Raw genomic sequence first — 21,247 nt, forward strand, 5'->3', positions numbered from 1 at the left:
CATCAGCTTTTTTAAACATTTTTTATGATTCCCTATTAATATATTTGTACTGTTATTTAAGATGTGCTTCCTTACCTTATAAATATTGCTCAAAACTAGATGCATCTTCTCTGGATGAATGGCAGAAAGTACAAATATTAACATCACAACATCCAAAGAATCTGATGGAACATTCTCCAGAAGATCATCTTTGGTAAGGTCACACTGGAATACTTTGCATCTCTGGGTATCATATAAAGGATTTTGCTGTGAAGGGAAAATGTTCTTTCTCAGATGAGAAACATTTGCAATCAAATTATTTGATTTCACTTTTAGAAGTTAAGACTTTGAAACGTAGTACCAGGAACGCATGAAACATAGAACAGCAAGAGTACCATCATTCCTATCCTTTTGATTATTCAGTTCCCAATTTGCAGAAAGGTCTTTGGGTTGTTACTGTTACAAGGCTGGATCTAGAGTCTTGTGGAGCTGAACTCAACAAACTCAATGATCCTGCTGCAAGAAGGGGGTGAAAGGGTGATTTTGGCCAATTTCCCCCTGCAGCCCCCTATGACCCCAAAAATCTGCTCTGAAGGGTTGGGAAATCCCCCAGAAGAGTGTGTGAGGTGGCACTGGTGGTTGCAGGGGGAAGGAAGAATCGGTGAAAATCATCACCCTGCCACCTTCCTCCAGTAGGGAGCCTCCACTGGATCCTAGTTCCCTTAGCCAATGGAAGAAACCCTTCTGTTCGCAGAGGGACAACTCTGCATCTCACCCACAGTCATTTTTCATCCAGCTGCGACGCAGATGTGCTGTAAAACACGTCACCTAACAATGCTTTTGAACACTTTATATTTCAAAGATATTACAGTATATCATTATAAACCTTAGATGACATTGAATTGGAGGCAACTATTAGAGATGTTTAAAACCAAACTAGAAACGTAGGCTGTAATTCCAAATATCTATTTCCAAACATGTGGGCAAGTGTAAATTCAGTTGGGGCTTTCTATCTCTCTTTCTATATATAGCAGGTCTGACAACCAAGTCTATAAAGTGCTTTTTAAACTCAATAAGAGCTAGTCTCATCAGCTCACAGAATCACTATGGCAAGAATAGCCAGGGGTTTCATCCACAACCACTTCGGATCATAGCCAACGGTTGGAGGCTTTATAATCAGAAGTCTGTTTTAATATGCTGGCCATCTGAAAATCTCTCTTCAAATATGCTAGGCTGTCTTGTTTTAAAAATTTCAGTCCCCTGGGTTTTTAAAGTAGTTTGAAAATACTTTTCCACATCCCAGACTCTCCAAAATACTTGTCCCACATCCCTGGCATTTTCATAATAGAAAGGAATTTGTATAATTCTTATAGCTTCGTGTATATACATTAATTAAGCCAAGGTTAGTTAGTATCTGCAGATATACTAAAAAAGCAATCATTTGGAAAATGTTCCCCAATTTATCTGAGGCACATCGTACTATGGCCCTTCATGGAATTCACTGTGCAATCCTATGCATGTCTACTTGGAAGTAAGTCCCACTGTGTTAAATGAAGCTTTCTCCCAGAAAAGTGGGTATATCCATACTTAACTGAGAGTAAGTCTCATCAGTGGGGCTTACTTCTGAATAGACATGTATTGTGCTGTTAGTGTTGTAAAGGTTCGTGCTTCTGACGTGGCTCAAAGAAGAGAGAATATCTGCCTTAACCAAAAATTTACAGTGGAGAACTTACTGTTATTGTTGTGAAAAAAATTTAGTGCTCTATCTACTTCTAGGACTTTTGAACAATACTATTATGTATAAGTGTTAGCTACTCATGAGAGACTATTTTGAACTTGTGCAGCAGTATAGGAATTTTTAAATTAATAATTAATTTTAAAAAAATCTAAACTACTATTATTTGCTCTCTAGGTAAACAGGGTAACTGATTTTTGCTGGAGCTTCTGTTCCCAGTTTAGTTGTTTTGTTTTATGATGCCCAATTGGTTAGACACAAAGTAAACATTCCAACAGGGCAACAGCAATTTTCATGCCTGCTTATTTCAAAATTAAATATGGAAGAAAGGCGATCCCGGTTATTTAGGGCAGCCTTCCCCAACCTGGCACCTCCCAGATGTGTTGGATCACAACTCCCATCATGCCCAGACAGAAAACCATGCTGGCTGGGGATGCAGAAAGTTGAAGTCCAACACATTTGGAAGGCAACAGGTTGGGGAAGGCTGATTTAGGAGCTTGGTTCCATAAACTTTAGGGTTTAATCACTGATCGTATAACCAAATGCAAAGCTGAAATGACTTACGGGATTGTGGTATCAGGCTAAGCAAATGTATGAATGAGTATGACATGAGAGAAGCAAGGTATTAGATCCAAAATACCAATGGGCTGGATACAGACTTGGTCCTACCTAGAGCAGACCCATCGAAATCCATGGAATTTAAGTTAGTAATGACTAACAAGTCCCATTCATTTCAAAGGGTCTACTCTAAGTATGACTACATCTGGATCCAGCCCAATGTAATTTGTATCCCCAAGCCTTGTAACAATCTCTCCTTCTTCTCTTTTTCCTCCTCTGTTTTATCAACCACTGTTTTAAAATAAGCCAGCCCAATTTTCGCATGATTTAAAACATTTATGCACCTGTTTCTTGGGAAAAAGAGGCTAATATCTCACCAACCTTTACATATCCCACAGCTCGGGGAGAGAAATCACAGGCATATGCAAAGATATTCAGATCCTCTTCTAAAAGTGGAAATAAACAGTTCCCAACACCACAGCCTGCTTCAAGAATTGTCAGTTTCTGATCTTCAAACTGCATGGTGGAGAAACAATCACATTTGTTACATCCTTTCAGAGCAAAACAAATCTCTAGTCATGAAATACGAACAGTGTTTTCAGAATCAAAGTCCAAAGTTATTCACATTTCAGTGTTATCAGAGAGGCAAGCATTCATTTAAGAACAACAACAAAAAGAAACACCCACCCACTGTGATTTTGCACCATATGATGCATACAGTTGCTGCAATTTTCAATACACAACAGATGTAGGCAAATTCGTGTCAGACATGCCAAAAACTGTTCCTTGAATCTAAAATACCAGGCAAAGAATTCGAGCCAGATTTGTATATCGTATGAAAAAAAAAGTTAAGGTATGGAAATTACTTTCCTTTAAAAAGATAGGCAAAGCGTAGCTGCAGTCCATCAGATCCTTTTGCTCTGTCACTCAAGAATGCTGATCCACAGCTACCAGTTAACTGATCTGTACTGTTTGTAAATAGTGGCAGAAATGCCATTGACTGTAACCCAGCAGGTCTCTTTACATAAGCTGAAAAGAGACTGGATTCACACAGGAAAGCACTCCCTAACTCTTTTGAGGAATGGGACTAGGCTTGCCAGTGGGAAAATAAATCAGTCCATCAAGACTGTGGAAAAAAGGGTTTTAAGCTAACTTTTTCTGGTTGGCAGTACAAATATAACTCACTGTGATAGTTTATTTATTATACTTTCCGGACACAATTCAAAGTGCTGGTTATGACCTACAAAACCCCATACACCTCTGGGACCAGGCTACCTGAAAGGTCACCTTCTCCCATATGAGCATGCATGAGTTTTAAGATCTTCAAGGGAGGACCTTCACCCAGTCTCGCCACCGTTGGAAGCATGTCTGGTGTGGTGGGACAGAAAGTTGTCTCAGTGGTTGCTCCCAGGCTCTTGAACTCCGCACTAAGATTGGCTAGGTTAGCTCCCTTCTGTTGTCCTTCTGCCAGCTGGCAAATACATTTTTATTCAGGCAGGTCTTTGGCATGTAAGCTGGTCTGTTGCTGAAGTGGGGTTTAATTGGGTGGGTGCTATCTGCTTCTTTTATTTTTGTGTTTTTAATTGTGTTTCAATTGATCTGTGCTTATGTTCTGTTTTAATAAAGATTTTGCTTTTAATCTATCTTTCATTATTGTTATGTGCCTTGAGCACCATTCTTGGTGGAAAGGCAGAATATAAATCAATTAAATAAAATGAATAAATACTTATATCTTTTTCTGCCTTTAGAAAATACAGGATGGCGTACATAGGGTTCACAGTAGCCCCCATCCAAACACTAATCAGATTCATCCCTACTTAGCTTCAACACCAAATACTCTCAAGACCATTCAGTAATCTAAATTTGAAGCATCTGATTTTCCTCCCAGAACTGCAGTAATGTTACAATCTAATATTGACTTATCCTCCAAATGTTGTAGGAACTATAATATTTTTATGCAGTCTTTTTTATACAGAGAAAAAAGATTACTACAATTTCTAGCCTTGAACCAAGCATATTCAAGCTATCTTATTTTGTTTCAATAAAATACAGCTGCATCCTCCAACCTGGCACCCTCCTGTGAATGATGAGACTACAAGTATCATCATCCCCATTCACAACTTGCTTGCTGGAGATGATGGGACTTGTAGTCCAACACATCTGGAAAGTCCCTGGTTGGTGAAGGCTCAAATACACCACAACCATCGGAATTGTTGTAACTTTCCATGGTGCTGAACTAAGCATTCATGCAAGTACTACAATGAGCAACTTCCACAGAAAGTCAAAGCTCCTCCATGAGAGCAGGACCTCTGTATATCAAGTAACTGACTGGCATCTTCAAAAATCTCTTAAGAGCAGCCACATCAAGTCTTACACATGGAAACTGAAAAAGCAGCGTCACAGAAGAAGGATGAAACATCTAGCCTGAAGCCCATGACATTCATGTACATTTTCAGGCCAGATGCATCTGCCTTGTAAAAGGTTATAAAACTCAAGGTAAGATTAGTTATGGCCTTCCAGCTCACAGAAACGTTTCTACAGCAGCTCTAAGTTGCCCTCTGCTGCTACAGCAAACATGAAACTCACTTCACGGCAGGCTTTTAACTCTTCAAACTCTCTCGTTGTCCAGTGCCTGTCCTTGAAAAAGTTAGTGCTGTTTCTTTTGTAAAATAGGTCCCAATTCTTTTGTGCCTCTTTTTCAAGTTTCTCTTGCTTGAAGTCAGATACTAAGATCTGATCTTCAGCCAGTTTTTTGGCTTCTTCAGAACTAAGTATTCTTGTCTTGTGCCCTCTCTTTTGGAAAGGCCCATCTTCACAAGTAGAGATTACAACATCACACTGAGCAACAGATGAGTCACCTTGCAGAGGCCTGGATTCATTCATCTTAATTAAGGAGGACACTGCAGATTCAGAGTTGTTTTATTCCTTAATTATCATAATTGCCCTCACATATCAGGCAAGAACTAGATTCAAGAGGAGAATAAGGAAAATGTTAGTATGTTGCATCTCTCTGGACAGGCTCCAAAACGATAAGGGCCCTTTGCAATGAATCATTTCTTTCTAATGTCACCTCTGAGGTCACCTTTGGAAAAATACCTGCATACATCTTTAAACAAAAAGAACTTGCTCTGAGAACACTGCCAAAGTACAAGGAGAAACAAAGATATCAGCAGCTGGTGAAACACTTCCTAACCTGGTGCCCCTCAGATGTGTTGGACTAAAACTTCCATCAAGTGTGACCATGCTGGCTGGGGGTGATGGGAGTTGTAATCCAACACATCTGCAGGGCGCCAGGATGGGGAAGGTTGATTTAATGTTTGAAGTTTAATACATGCCACAGGCATATAGGCTTAGTCTAAACCAGCGATGGGGAACATGTGGCCATCAAAATGTTGTTGGACTGCAGCTCCCATCATTCCTCACCTTTGGCTATGTTGGCTAGCCTGATGAAAATTGTAGTCCAACAACATATGGAGGGCTACACATTCCCCATCCCTGGTCTAAACCTGTTCCACCCACAGCTGCCCTAGCTATTCCATGTTTGTATCTATGAGAATCCTGTCCCCCATCAACTACCACACCTAGATGGGGTTGGGGGAGGTCAAGGTCCCTTTAGATATTTCCAGATCACAGAATCATAGAATAGTAGGGTTGGAAGGGGCCTACATGTCCATCGAGTCCAACCCCTCAATGCCTCAATATTGCGCTTTTCAAGCACAGTATGATCACATGCTTCTCAGGGTTCCTACCATTTGTAAGTAACAGAGTTTCCATACATTTGTATGCGTAAAAAATCAAGGCACTTAACCCACATGGCACACACCCTCTCCCTCTCTTCCATGACACCCAGCAGGCCAGGTGATAGCAAAGTATTTTTTGCTGCATCCAGAAATGTGAAAAGAGCGCAGACTCTCACAGCCAATCAGCCTCAGAATGGCTATCACAGGTAGCTCATCGGACATGCTTCTGATACTGGAGGCAGCATATAGACATCAGGATTAGTAGCCACTGACAGCCTTATCCTCCATGAATTTGTCTATTCCCCTTTAAAGCCATCCAACTTGGTGGCCATAGCTACATCTTGTGATAGTGAATTCCATATTTTAACTATGCACTGTGTGAAGAAATCCTTCCTTTTATCTGTCCTGAATCTCCCACCATTCAGCTTCATGGGATGACCCCCGGGTTCTAGTATTATGAGAAAGAGAGAAAAACGTTTCCCAATCTATTTTCTCCCAATCCATTTATACATCTAGACCATCCCCCCTTACTCATCTTTCTTCTAAACTTAATTTTCTTGGGAGGGGGCATAGCTCAGTGGCAGAGTATCTGTTTTGCATGCAGGCTCCTTGATGACTAGCAGCCCCAGGCAGGGCTGAGAAAGACCATTCCCTAAACCCCGGAGAGCCACTGCCAGTCAGCATATAAATCAGGGATGGGGGACCGTGTGCCCAATAGATGCTGTTGGACTGCAGCTCCTGTCATTCTTCACTGTTAGCTAGGCTGGCTAGGGCTGATGGGAGTTGCTGTCCAACAACATCTGGAGGGCCACTGTGTCCCTGACATAAGCAGAAAATACTGCCAGATGGGCCAATATAGAACCAGCTTGGTATAAGGCAACTCCCTACGTTTCCTGCTTCATAAGATAACACAACAATGCCGGGAAATAAAAGAGAGAGCACCTTATTTTGCTCAGTGGCCGACCACGTGTCTGGCTGACAGAAGATCCCAACCGCTCACTGCCCTGTCCAGAGGCTCTCAGGAAAAAATGGGGGGCTGGGAAATGCCCCGGTGAGCCGCTACCAGTCTGAGCAAACTTTGCACTGGGCTACTGGACCAGGTGAGACAATGCAAGGGTGGGCAGAAGGTATAACTCCAGGTGTTTAGGACTTCAACTCCCAGAAGGCCCTGCCAGCACGGCCAATAGTCAGGAGTGCTGGCGGTTGAAGTCCGAAACATCTGGAGATCTACTTTCTGCCCGGCTCTGATAAAATGGGACCGAGGTTGCTGCTTCCACCTCCTTGTTGCCAGGTGCCACCCACCACCTACCTACTCCCGGCCCCCCCAGGCATTCTGGCCATGTCCAGAGACGGTTTTGCGCCGTCCCTCGCTCCTCGCCACTTTCCTCTTCTCCCTCAGAGGCGCGCTCGGTCCCTCGGGCGCCGCGAGAAGGGGCTGTAATCCCGGCGGGCCCACGCGCCCGGCCGCCCTTCCTTGCCGGCGCGGAGCGCTTTCTTGGATACACCGCGCCGTCGCCCCGAGCCCGGAAGGGAACGCGAGGGCGAGGGGGCTGCTGCCGGCGGACTGGGTGCTGTTCGCGGGCCTCGCCGCCGCCGCCGCGATGAATGGCGCGGCGAACCCGCTGCTGGACAAGGAGGAGCACCCGCTGCAGCTGGGCGAGAGCTTCGAGCGGCACCCCAAGGCCTCCTTCCACACCATCCGCTGTGAGTGGCCGGCAGAGGCAGGCGGGCAGGCGGGCGGGCGCGGCCAAAACAGGCCATCGCCTCGGCCGACGAAGACCGAGGCCGGCCTCGCGTCTCCGTTGGGGCCCTCGCCGCGCAGGCCTGTGCACGTCGACTCAGAAGTAAGCCCCATGGAGTTCAACGGCGCTTACTCCCCGCTCAGCTAGGGTTGCAGAGGCACACTTACTTGGGAGTAAGCCCCACTGAACTCACCGGGGTTTACTTTCGAATAAACATGCCTAGGAAGGCACGGTCAAGTGCCTGGAGAGTACAAAACGCCAATTTTCCCGCTTCGGTTGCCCGTTTGTTTTGCTTACTGGCCTGGCTACTCCTGCGCCATTCACAGCAGCTCAGCACCCAGAAAGTTGTTGTTGTTGTTGTATCACATTTCCGTATCACCCCATAGCCGAAGCCCTCTGGGCGGTTTACAAAAGTTGTAAAGAAAACTTTTTTAAAAATGTACAAAAAATGAGCAAGGGAAGTTTTTTCCTGACACGGAGGTAAATGATGTGGAAAGCTTTACCTGCTAAATTTCTGGGGGTGTCAAGCTGCTGTTAAAAAGCACGAGAGCAGGGTAGAGATGGCTCTCCTTCCCCCTGTACACAAGGTTGCTAGTGACAAGAATGTATATATCCATCCTGGGTTGTACCTGTGAAGCTTGAAATGATTCACCAGCTGATTTTCTCTTCTTGGGTCATGGAACTAAACACGACCATCTTCTAACTGCTGCAGAGCCATCTGCGTGACAAGGGGCAGTTTAAAAGTTGGCAACCCTTCCTGTGCCTTATCCTGGGACAGATTTCGATTGGGCAGATCGCATCCTTCTGCATCCTTGAAGTAAAAACCTAACTATCATCGTTCCTCTTGACTAATGGCCAGTAGGGCTGCCACTCACTTTTGCAGAGGTGGGGGTGTTTTTAACAGAAGCCGGCAAGGCAGGATTAGTTGTTAGGGTTGCCTGTTCTTTTTACCCACTCCTGTGCTTTTAACAGTAGGATGCAGACATCAGCAGGGGGTAATATTCATTTCATGATGTAAAAATTTCATCTGTTGATTCGTGTGTTAAAAGGCATAGGAACAGACCAGGCCTGCATCTTTCATGAAAGTTGGCAACCCTACATGGAGTTGTTAAAGGGACAGAACCCGGGTGCGGGCAGCAACCTTGCTGTTTCATAGCCAGAAACATCCTGGTAGCAGATTCTTACCAACTTTCCCTGCTCACAAAATAATGCACAGACGGTTAATTGAGAATGCCTATTTCCAGACATAAAATGTGGAATGGGTAGCTACTCAGCTACTTGGCTGGGACAAACTGGGTTGGATCCAGATTTAGTCATTCTTAGAGTAGACCCATTGAAATCAGAGACTTAAGTACGTCAGATTTCAATGGGTCTACCCTAAGTATGATTAAATTTGGATCCAACACACAGTTCGGAGAAATTAAGTAATTGAAACTTGCTGGCATATCAGACTGCTAATAAAGATTCAAGAGGCAGGGTTAAGTAAAAAGGTCAGGCCTCCTAATGTTTATTCTTCTAACAGCAGACTCACTGCTGTTTGGTACACTAATTTTGAAAAAAAAATTACTGTGTATTATCATGAGGTGGTGTGAAAGGGGCTCTGTGGATCATGGCTAATGACTAGCCAAAAAAAGGGCTTTTAATTACAGAAAATATCCTGATGCAGTAACTGTTCTCTTAAAGTGCAGGCCTTCACCTCATATTTTACATCCACTCTAGTAAACTCTCCTGGAAGCTCTGTTGAAAAGTGATAAATCAATCTTTTAAAATAAATAATAGTAAAGTGGGGTGGACATATCCCACATGGATGCCATTCGGGAAACCTTTAAAACCCAAGATTTGTTTAATACCAGTTCTTGTCCTCTCTAGATGACTTTAAACCAGCGTCTATTGACACATCTTGTGAGGGGGAACTTCAAGTTGGTAAAGGAGATGAAGTCACAATTACATTACCACATATTCCAGTAAGTTTACTGTATGTTAAAATGCTGATTCCACCCCTTCCCCCACTCTGAATTAAACTTCTTATGACTTTTGCTTTGATCTTTTAATCTGTGGCCAAAGAGAACACTGTAGGCTTCATAAGAACTGAGAACAATTTATAACTGCTAGGGATCATTTTATGGGAGATAACCAGCTTTACCTGTTCTGTGTCTTGTTCTGAAGGACCAAGGATCCAGTATGCTTGATATATGGCTATGTAGCTGTTTTAAAATGATGGTTTTTCTTCTGGCAATCCTTTCTATATACATGTTGACTCTACAGCTGTAGGCCACTTCTTTCATAACCTACTATTATTTTACTCTTAGGTAAACTTCAGATGTATTTATTTATTTATTTATTCATTCATTCATTCAATGTATAACCCACCTATATACAAAATACTCTAGGTGACGTACAGAGTTAAAAACAGTTTTACCAAAAAACCAAAAGCAAACTCTATAATAAAAACAATATAGCCTAGAAACAGTATATAACCATCAGCAAAGAAAAATAAGAATTCTAAAAAGGGGAGGCCTGCCAGAATAATAGAGTCTTTAATTCCCACTTAAAAACATTCAAAGAGATCAGCAGGCGCATTTCCACAGCTGAGGGGTGGCAAAGGAAAAGGTCCTCTTGTGTGTGGCTGCCAGTCTCACATTAGGCAGCTGCCGCAGAGAGGACCTTAGGTGGCAGACTAGGACATAGGGGAGAAGGCGCTCCCTGCGGCACCGTGGACCTAGACCATGTAAGGCCTTAAAGGCAAGAACCAGCACTTTATTTTTTGCCTGGAAACAGATTGGCAGCCAGTGTAAGGATTTTAAAACCAGCGTAATAGGGTTTCCACGGGATGTCCTAGAGACCAACCTGGCTGCCGTATTTTGTACCAGTTAGAATTTCCGAACTAGATATACAGACAGCCCCAAGTACAGCACATTACAGAAATCAAACCTAGAGGTCACCAGCATGTGCACCACCATTACTAGAGCCATATGTTCCAGGAATGGGCACAGCTGGCGTATCAGCTGATAACTGATAACAAGCGCTTCTCACCATCGCCTCCACCTGGGGTGCCAGGAGCAGGGTCGGGTCAAGAAGCATCCCCAAGCTATGAACGTGCTCCTTCAGGAGGAGCACAACCCCATCCAGAACTGGGGGACATACCTCAATACCTGAATTAGGACTCTTCGCGATGAGCACTGGATGAGTTGCCTGGATTCAACTTCAGTTTGTTCCCCCTCATCCAGCCCATTACCAGCTTCAGGCAGTCATTCAGAGGAGTCATGCCTTCCTTGGATGATGATGTTACAGAGAAATAGATTTGAGTGTCATCAGCATACTGGTAACACCTGGCCCCAAATCTCCTGATGATCTCTCCTAGTGGTTTCATGTACATATTAAACAGTATTGGGGATAGGATGGAGCCCTGAGGGACTCCACATAACAGCTCCTTTTTCGAGGAGCAATGATCCCCGAGTGACACCATCTGGAGCCATCCTGAGAGGAAGGAGTGGAACCACAGCAGACCAGTGCCTACAACTCGCTCAGATGGTCCAGAAGGATTCTATGGTCGATGGCATCAGATGCTGCTGAGAGGTCCAAAAGAACCAATAGGGATGCACTCCCTCTGTTGATTAAATGTGTGTCTGAATCCCAAAGTTGGAAAATTTTCTTGGATCTTATATCTCGTCTCACTGAGTTTCATATAATGTACTTTCACGTAAATGTGCTTAGGGTTCTTGCCTTTGGAAACATTCATTTGCATTGGATATTAGTGGCTATATTGATTGTAGATGTGTTTCTTCTGGTGTTAGTTTTACTCATAGGTATAACTAGAAATATATATCGTCTTATTGACTATCAAGAAGTATGCTGAAATTTAAACTGAAAAAATCTGCAAGCTGTTTAGTTCTCTGAATGAGTAACATTAAAGAGAGAGATTGAATACGCTGAAGTTCATGATCTGTATATCTAGAAAGGTAAACTGTTGAAATATGAAATGTGGTTCAACGGCCATATTAGAATTGAAAATAGTGGGTTGGATCCAGACTTGGTCACACTTAGAGCCATTGAAATCAATGGAAGTTGACTAAGGATGCAATCCTATCTGGATAGTCTCCCGCCTCCAAAATCGGAGGCTGCCAACTATCCTATTCAGGGCAGCTGGAGCACGGAGGGGATCCTCTCCTCTGCACTCCAGCCACCCTACATTTTTGGCCAGATGGACAATTTCCGCTGTCTGGTTACAGTTTCTGGGAGCCGGAAGGAAGGAGGCCTTGCAGCGCATAGGAAGCTGCATAAAGCAGCTTCCGCAGTCCCCAGGACTGTCTCCTTTTCCCATCACTGTGTTCCATTTCTGAGCGCAGAGATGTATTCGGCGCGGCGAGAACTGCGCCAGCTATGAGGGGGAGGGGGCGAGGAGTGCGGTTTCTGGGAACTGTGTTTGAAGCCCTGGCTCCCACCCCTGTTGCCAGAAACCAGACAATCCTATGGCCCCTTAGACAGTGTCTAGTGGCCATAGGACTGCTCCCGTAGTCATGACCAAATCCCATTGATTTCAATGCATCTACTCTTAACTGTGACTAGGTCTAGATCCAACCCATAAACAGGAAACCTATTAAAGCATAAAACTGTTGCCTTGGAGATGAGAGATTGGGTATGGCATTTTCATTAAGTTAGTGTTCCTTGGTTTGAGCGTATGTCTTTGTTTAGATTTAAATGTAATCTGTACTTTTTTTAACACCAGGGTTCTACGCCTCCAATGACTGTGTTCAAAGGGAATAAAAGGCCGTACCAAAAGGACTGTGTACTTATTATAAATCATGATACTGGGGAATACGTGCTTGAAAAGCTAAGCAGCAGCATTCAAGTCAAGAAGACAAGGTAAAAATGGCTAGCATAAACAGACAGGGCAAATTCCTAAATGGAGGAATGGCGCATGGTACAGCCCTTCCTTGACAGAACTGCTTCAGATTGCAGGTAGCAGATTGTGGGTGGAATCCAACTAACTCCCTGCACTGGAAAGGGGTGAGGCATGATTTTCAGCGATTTTCCCTCTCTCCTGTAGCTCCCCTCTCCAATTCTGCTTCAGAGAGTCACTCTTCAGAGTAGATTTGGGGGGTCTAAAGCAGGGAGTCAGAATTGCTGAAAATCACACCCCTCCTCATTCTGCTGATGAAAGCCTTCTGTCAGCAGAGGGAGTGAGTTAGATTCTGCCCTGCATGTTTAAACACTGGCCTATGTAAAACAAACAACAAACCCTTCATGAACTTGAAATACTAGAAAATATTAGGCTAAAACCCTTGTTCCTAACATGCTTGCTTTTGAAACATTGTTTTGAAACATTAGGAAGCATTCAGATACTCCATCCTTCACCTACAGTCTTAAGTAGTACAATCTAAATCTGCTGTGCCATGTGTTATTTCTGCATATTTGAATTTGAACCATCCTATAGACAGGGTGGTTTTTAGAAATTACATGATGCATGCAATGTTTTACACATTTAAAAACTATTGATTTCCTTGGGAGATTTGAGCAAGTGCTTAACTCTCTCATTGAAATAAGTGGAATTTAGTGTTTAAATTTGTATATATTGGGCATCGATATTGTTGGGTTATCGATATGTTGGGTTATTCTGATTGCAGGAGTTGGAATTTTACATAAATGTTTGAAAGCATCAAAGAAGGTAAGAAAAAAGAGGGTGTAGATATCATTGTCTGTCTTCAAAATATTTTGTTTCAGAGCTGAAGGTAGCAGTAAAATACAGGCCCGAATAGAACAGCAATCTGCCCGAGCCTCACAACCTTCTTCCACTCAATTCAGAGCTCCTACAAAGCCAGCAGCTGGTCCCAAAACCTCCCCATTGAAAGACAACCCTTCACCAGAGCCTCAGCTGGATGATATTAAGAGAGGTATGGAAGTCAGGAAGCCCTTCCAGTGGTGGTTTGTAACTTCATTTATTTACGGTATGCCATCAGCACAGTCCTCTTGGCAGTTTACAAAAGTTATGAATCAATACAAAACAAGCATGTAATCAAAATAATAGCATGCATAATTAAAAACTATCAGTACAACCAACATAAATCATCGGAAACCAGCATCAAAATCAGCACAAAACATAATCGAGAATGCATACGTACCTGAGAATTTTCAAAGGATTAAGTATTATTTCTTCCACAAATCCTGTTTTATTTATTCTTTGGGTCTTGTACTGGAAAGAATTATGGGATTATATTAGTTTTTAACTGAATAATGTGGCAGACCATGGGGTCACGAAGAGTCGGACACGACTTAACGACTGAACAACAACAACAAATGTGGCAGAATCCATATTACACTTTCCTTAATCATTCCTATTCAGCTAAACTGAGAAATAAAACTTGTATTTCATAGGATCTACTAGTACTTCAATGGCTTATTTTCTGTTTGTCTAAAATAATTCAAGTCCAGTGATGGCTCTAAACATCCCTTCACTTTTTATTTTTTTGCTTTTCTTTCTCTCTTTATTTTAAACAAATACTTCTGAATGCTGTTACTGACTCTATACCAATAGTGGTACAATCTATTGATGTCGGTGAAATAATTCATTCTTTATTCATGTATTAAGCATCTTTTTAGCAACATGTTGAACATGACTTTTAATAAAAGTAGCAGTAAACAGTACAAATTGTAGGAGCTTTGAGCTTTATATTTTGGAAACCTGTGAGAGTAGAAAATACTGGCAGGAGTATTTGTTTAAAATATGTTACTCCACCTTTTGACCATAAGGTATCTAAAGCTACTTACAAATCAGTTTAACAATAACTTAAATAAGGCTGCAATCCTATACTCACTCGCCTGAGAGTAAGTCCCATTGGACTTGGTGGAGTTTACTTCTGAGTAGACATGTATCAGGTTGCACTGCTAAGTATCCTTAACCCAAGATGAACAGATGTATAACTGCAGCTTAGTTAAGGGAAACAAAAAACCCCAGTAGAGTGTTGGCCTTTGTGTCCATGGATTGTTTAAGATTCCTTGTTGATAATCAGAAAGTGCAAAGTTCTTTTGTTTCTTTATATTGCAGTATGCTATTTGTTAAGTAACAGTTATAAAATTGTTAATTGTTATTTTTATACATTGTAGTGTCCTTTAAAGTAAATTTCTGCCAAAAGTTTAAAAGCCATTGTACCTTTATCACAACATTAGATATTGTTAAGTTATAATATATCTTGAAAATGCAAACGCATGGTGTAGAATGCTGTAAATGAAATGCTTATTACTATGTGTATGCTATGAAATAGTGGCCTTCCAAAATGGAATTGTATAAAGAGAACATTGATGATGATGGTCGTACAATCAATGAATATATTGTGGGAGTTTAAAAATAAAAATTGCTAATTTCTTTACATAGGTTTTCACCCCAAATGTGTATGGCTGCATACTCACGCTTCTGTTACTCTTTCCCCTATCCTCCATATCTAGCAACAATACTGTATATGCAAGAAGACTGATAGTCTAGGCTTAGTAAAATATAAGTCTATGCCAAGGAGTCACTTTGGCTTAGAATCCTGGAACTTTGGGCTGAAAGAGACCTTCCCTGGTCCATCTTTTTGCACTGAAGGATTATGCATAATATATTTGTAACATGTTATAGCATACGGCCTAGATTTACCAAAATCTGCCAAAAAGCCCAATGTTATGAAGACTTTCATGATCTGTTAAATCATGGATAATCTTATTGACCCTCTTGCAAACATCCTTTCGTTCCAGAGCTAAGAGCTGAGGTCGAAATTATTGAGCAGATGAGTAGCAGTAGCGGCAGCAGCTCGTCTGATTCAGAGAGCTCCTCGGGGAGTGATGATGAAAGTTCTAGCAGTGATGGTGATGAAGCTGCACACCCTTCCCCTTCTCAGCAGTACAACAACAGGAACTCTATTGCCAATGGTACCACCAGGCAACAAGGAAGCAATCAGCTCATGAACACGCTTAGTAAGTTTCTTCTCTTCTGCATGTGCCTGTCACATGACATAGATTTTATAAGGGTCTAAGTCAGCCTTCCCCAACCTGGTGTCCTCCACATGTTTTGGACTTCAACTCCCATCAGCCCCAGCCAGCATGGCCAATGGTCAGGAAAGCTAGGAGTTGTACACCAAAACATCTGGGGGGCACCAAGTTGGGGGAAGGCTGGTCTAAGTACACAGTACACACAAGTATGTAATTGAGACCCAGCATCAATTTGTAAAATGAAAAGCAGCTTAGGGAAAGGGGAACATAATGCAGAGAAGTGGGATGGTAATGGTGCTCAACCCTTTCTCCACCCATTGTTTTCTTCTTTCTAAATTCCCCTATTCCAAAGCTGGTTTTAGTTTTTAAAACTGGTGTCGGGTTCAGTCACATGCATTTGTCTTTAATATCTGCTTTGTAAGAACTGGGTATAGATGGTTCAGTAAGTTGGAATGTCATTGTTTTTAATGAAAACACCTTTGGGGGGGTTTCCCCCACTCATTTGTGTTGTAAAGAGGCTTATTCCAGAAGTCTCTTGATAACCCATACGGTTGGGGAAATAGAAACCTCAATCCATTTCTCACATCTGTTTTCAGTACCTGCTCCTTTTTTGTTTGAAACGTGAGGAAATGATTCATAATCACTAACAATTAACCTAGATTTGATGGTCTTTGTCTGCAGATAGTAGTGATTTGTATTATGGGTCATCATAACTACTTAGTACAGCTCTTCTTGGCCTGGCCTAAAATGAGCAGAACATAGGTTCAGTCCTAGTTTTTCCAGCTGCAAATGAAGCTTGTGCCAGCAGTGAGTGCAGATAGTAAGTGCTGCTATTCCTGTCCATCAGTTATAGGACCAAGTCTGCAGTGGGGAAAAATATGCCTTCTCTTTTCTTTTTTTTTTTTAAAGTCAAACCCAAGTTGAACATGAATCCATTAGGCAAGAAGACTGAGCAATCAGTTTGCAGGGGAGACAAATCACTGCCACCTCCAGGATTCTATTAATCTTAAGCCAATGAATACCAGGCAGAGGAACTGCTAGAGCTGCAGTCCTAGACGTAATTTACCGGAACCAACTCCTATTAAAATAAACAGATTTACAATCTAGAAATAGTGTGTTCCACAATTGCTCCCCATTTTTCTTCTCAATCTGTTTGAGGTCAAATACAGCAATTCCTTAGTGTAAAACATAGTCAGAAAATAATATAACTTCCTGCTTTTTTTTTTTTTAAACAAACCAGGAAATGACTTGCAGTTGAGTGAATCTGGGAGTGACAGCGATGATTAGAATGAAATTTCTTCACTAGTTTGTGTACAGATGCAGATTTACTGAGCGGTAAGAATTATGCCGATGTGGAAGCTGGCGTCAGAACACAGCTGTACAAGTGCAACTTTAACAAATATGTGACCTTTGAATACAAAACAACAAATGTTCCTGAAGCAAGGCTTATATTATTTTTTACTTTGTGTATAAATTGTGTATGTTGTGTATATTCTTTTAAAGTTTTTAAATAGATGTGAATATACTAATCTAATACAGTGAAGTGTATTTTTATGTGCTGATACTCCATAAAGCATAAAGAATGATAATCTTGGTGTACTCTACTATGATTCTTGCTTTTAGGAAAGGTCCAGTAGCCCTGGCAATGTAAAGCAAACGTTGTCTGAAGGTTAGGTGTAAGTCAGGTTTACCATTTTAAAAAACAAAATAGGAAATTGAGTGTAAATTTCAAAGAAGGGCATCATGCTGAGATGCACAATTGCATCTGGGTTTGTTAAGCTTAAGGCAGACTCATGAATTGCCGCTTGCCTGAGCACTTGTAGTGTGTAAGAGTTGCCTCCAGGCAAGGAAGCTTTTGTAAACTGGAAGAGAGCTGGCTCCTTTTCTTTTCTTTTCTTTCAGGCCCTCAGATATGTGTGGGCAGGTAGGCTAGTAGCACTTCTCATAACTAGTAATTTTGGTAGACTTAACGTGTAAGAGTAGTGTAGGACTTTACTGATGCCTTTTTATCGTTGCTGAAAGCTCAAAGGATGATGAAGGTTTTATTATCGTTCAAATAAAAGGCATAAAAAACTTCCTTGCAAGAAATTATTGCGCACCCTATGTGTTACTTCCATGCAAGAAATTCTGCGTACCCCATATGTGTGCTATCACACATGAGTGCACATGTCTACTGCCTATTCGCATTGTAGAAATCCACACCAGTTGATGCTTCGTGTTGCCTGAGCAGGTGGTGAAACAGATATTTGCACATGGAGGGTACACACATTTCCTTATATGTGGGGTACACACTCCACAGATAGAAGGAAATCCCTGTGTTAGAAATATCTTTTCCTAAAATTTGGTGAAGATGGTATGGGAATGTTGAAGCCCATAACTTCTGAAAATGAGAAACAGAGATATCACCCCATATAGAGTCCCAAAACAACAGCTACTCCATAATAAAAGACATTTTGCATTGATCGGCTCCACCTGTCAAGCGGTGTTGGTCAACAGAAGACACAACCCTTCATGTATTGTTTCCTTATAAGCAGTATTGTGCATGCCTGATAAATTGTACATCAGTTGCAATCAAAAGCAGAAAACTAATGTAGAAATCTTCTCAAAGCAATCAAAACTTTGTTTAGTAAAGGCAAGGATGCAAAAATCCAGCTGCCCAGTAGCCACTGGTGCCTAAAATGCTGGGCCTGGTGACTGGTACTTGTGCTGCTGTAGAGGTTAAGAAGCAGCATTTGTCTCCAATCTGGTTTTACAAAAGGATTTGCTTCCCTGCTAAGTCCATAAATAACTATAAGCAATTTCAAGATTATATTGAAAATGGAAGTCGAATCTTTTCCTGTCCTGTTTAATATGTTTTTTTGAAGGTATGTTTGTCTTAAGTTTAGTCTAGGTTTGAAAATTTCACAGACAGGTATATGTAAGAAGAAAAGAGACAGGGAACACTCATGGGTTATAAAATCCAAATTAGTCTTCTAGATTAAATTGATTTGTTGCTACATCTGTGTACAGGTTTATGTATCACTATACACAAACATTTTTGAATTACTCATTTGTAAAATAATGGATGGAATCCAACTAAATCCTACCGCTGATAGAACTGCTTCTGTTATTGGAACGGGGAGAGTGATTCCCCCTCCCACCTGCAGCCCCCTATGTGCCTACAAAATCTGGTCTGGAGAGTTGGGGGACCCTCTGCACCAGATTTTGGGAGGACACAGTAAGCTGCAGACGGGAGGACAAAATCCTTTCATGCAAGCAGAAGTCAGCTTGCGTAATGTTGGATTCTGCTCGGTGTTTTGTAAAATGTGGTACTTTGCAATCAGCCATGTTAAGAAATGATGAACTTTCTAGCAATTTCATACTATCTCAATTGTATGTTACCAAGATGGGTTTAGAGTTAATAGGACCTGTTTTAATGGACTGTCTATAAAATGTGTGGCTTCATAAATTTGATTTAATTTTCTCTTGGTCTAGCAGTCTGAATAAGCAAAAAAAAAAAGTGATCTTCCCTGTCACTGGAATAAAGGTGCCTTAACTTTTAAGAGTTCTGTCACGTTGCACCACAGTGGCTGCAGAGCACAGGGTCAGGGCTCCAAATGCAAAAGGACAAGTCATCCCCATGCTCTGATTCTTGGGTGCCTACCTGGCTGCTGTGTAGAGGAAGCAGCAGCATTACTGCACTTAGGGAAAGACTTGGTGCAGCACAGGAGCACGCATAAGGCTTTGTTTGCTTTTTTTCTGGCAAGGAGGAGTTGGAGAGAGGGGCAGGGTCATATATGGTCTTTATCATGGGAATCAATAGGTTAACGGAGCAACCCCATACACCTAGAGCTAGCACAGATGTGGGTAGGAGACATTTAAGAGGCAAGTAGAACAGAGCTGGACACTTCTGTCGCCGTTGCCTCGTGAAGAAAATCGCTACAGCTATTGTTGCAGCTAAAACCAGGGATATTATTGGTTGTAAGTCATTCGGTCTCTCAGATAGGATGTGAATTTTAGGGAGCCTGATGCTTTGTTCTAAAATGCTGTAAGATGAATTCAACTATAAAATGAATTAAATTGTATGCAGGAAGGTGAGCATGCCAAATACTGTTCATGTGCTTGGCTTTCTAATGTATTTGAGAGAGGAAACCCGAAAACCATCCATATATTTTTGGAATGTTATGCTCCCATTTTGAAGGCTCCTTAGGCAAAATGGGCAGGGCTGTGTATATTCCATGACTGTGCACAAATTCAAAATCAGGCATTCAGCATCTGGAAGAATCCTGGTTTTTTTGTAACCCAGTTTCTAGCTCTTATGGCTGCAAAAGAAAGGTTAAAAGTATGTGCTGCTGTTTGATGAAATCTCAGGGGGATGTAGAATAGGTTTTTTAAGAGGACAAGGCTTTCGTATCCTGCATAGCGCTTGTCTGTCCTCACAACTACTTCCAGAAGACAAATAGGTTAGACAAAATAAGCAAATATGTTCATATAATTAAAGCTGCAATCCTGTGCACGCTTCCTTGAAAGTAAATCTAACTGAACTTAGTGGGCTTATGTCTTTGTCTGCAAGTCATGGAATTTGATTTATCTTGTAATGGTGCATACATAATAACCTGAAGGAATTGAGAGAGGTTTACTCCAAAAGCTGGAGAAAGACTGAGATGCTTCCAAAGTTTGTATGGCCCAAACCTGTGCACAGGAGCTGTTGTACTGGAAGATAATTCTGTTTTCGTAAGCCACATGTCCCCTAACTGAGTTAAAAGGCAAGACTATTGAAACAATTGATAACTATTTCAGTATTAGAGGAAGAAAAGTAGGAATGAGACAGAACTCTGATGTATAATATACTATTTTTGATGCTATTGTGCCTCAAATGTATCTACATCATTAATCTAGACATATGTATGTTCACAGTCATGTAAATTTTATATATATATATATCCCTTGTAAAATTTTGTAGGTTTTTCTTTTTAAAGTTTTATTTAAATAAAAAATGAACTTCAGCAGCACAAATTGTGTATTTATTTCTAATGGAGGTTTCTCTTTATCATACTATACTAAACTGGGGCTAACCCAATGAAAGTGATTGACATTAATTTCAGAACAGACAATAGGAGGTACTATTGTGTACCACGCATCATTAATTTAGCAGCAGATCAGCTACCCCAGATAAGATTCCCAGAGAGGGTCTCTGCACACACACCCAAGTGCTTCCAACTTTCAGCTGATTCAACAGCTCTCCTGTTCTACCAGTCTGTCCAACTGCCAACCTCCCTGTTTCTACACACACACGCGTGCCCTCTTGCTCTCTCCCACTCCCTTTAGCTGGGGCGTATCGTCTTCCCCAAGCCCTCATGGTTTTCCCAGATCTCGAATATATCCCAACCATTAGCTCCCATTGAAGGGAAACTGGTCTGCTAAAAAACAACCTCCGTAACAAAGGAATGGCTTGCCCAGACATAACACATTTTTATTTCTTTATTACGTGAATATCCTAGCTTTTTGCAACATGGTACTCAAGGTAGCTAACAACACACACAAAAATACAT

The 21,247-nt window shown here is 41.7% G+C and overlaps 2 protein-coding genes across 9 annotated transcripts in view; one reads left to right on the forward strand and one right to left on the reverse strand.

Annotated features, from left to right (window-relative positions):
• Positions 1-8,515, reverse strand: part of METTL6 (methyltransferase 6, tRNA N3-cytidine) — a 41,543-nt gene extending 33,028 nt beyond the window's left edge. For 7 of the 8 annotated variants that reach the window (XR_014792310.1, XR_014792309.1, XR_014792307.1 and 4 more), the window contains exons 1-4: positions 7,322-7,513; positions 4,859-5,235; positions 2,654-2,788; positions 76-246 (exon numbers count right to left, since the gene is read on the reverse strand). Coding sequence is in view for 4 of the 8 variants with exons in the window: in XM_084858197.1 (XP_084714323.1) it covers positions 76-246; positions 2,654-2,788; positions 4,859-5,155 (603 nt within the window). In the remaining 4 variants the exon portion in view is untranslated. Of the gene's footprint in view, positions 1-75; positions 247-2,653; positions 2,789-4,858; positions 5,236-7,321; positions 7,514-8,383 lie in introns of those variants that run through there. The other variant, XR_014792308.1, reaches the window with a different exon arrangement.
• On the forward strand, positions 7,550-20,708 carry EAF1 (ELL associated factor 1). The gene is made up of 6 exons (XM_084858198.1): positions 7,550-7,716; positions 9,624-9,718; positions 12,481-12,617; positions 13,476-13,645; positions 15,483-15,701; positions 16,957-20,708. Exons 1-6 carry the CDS (start codon positions 7,614-7,616, stop codon positions 17,001-17,003), a joined length of 771 nt encoding a protein of 256 aa, XP_084714324.1. The 5' UTR covers positions 7,550-7,613; the 3' UTR covers positions 17,004-20,708.
• Positions 20,709-21,247: the final 539 nt, after the last annotated feature.

This window comes from Heloderma suspectum, chromosome 5, assembly GCF_057233095.1.
Source record: "Heloderma suspectum isolate Gila_16-S chromosome 5, 16-S_ref, whole genome shotgun sequence".
Lineage (NCBI taxonomy): Eukaryota > Metazoa > Chordata > Lepidosauria > Squamata > Helodermatidae > Heloderma > Heloderma suspectum.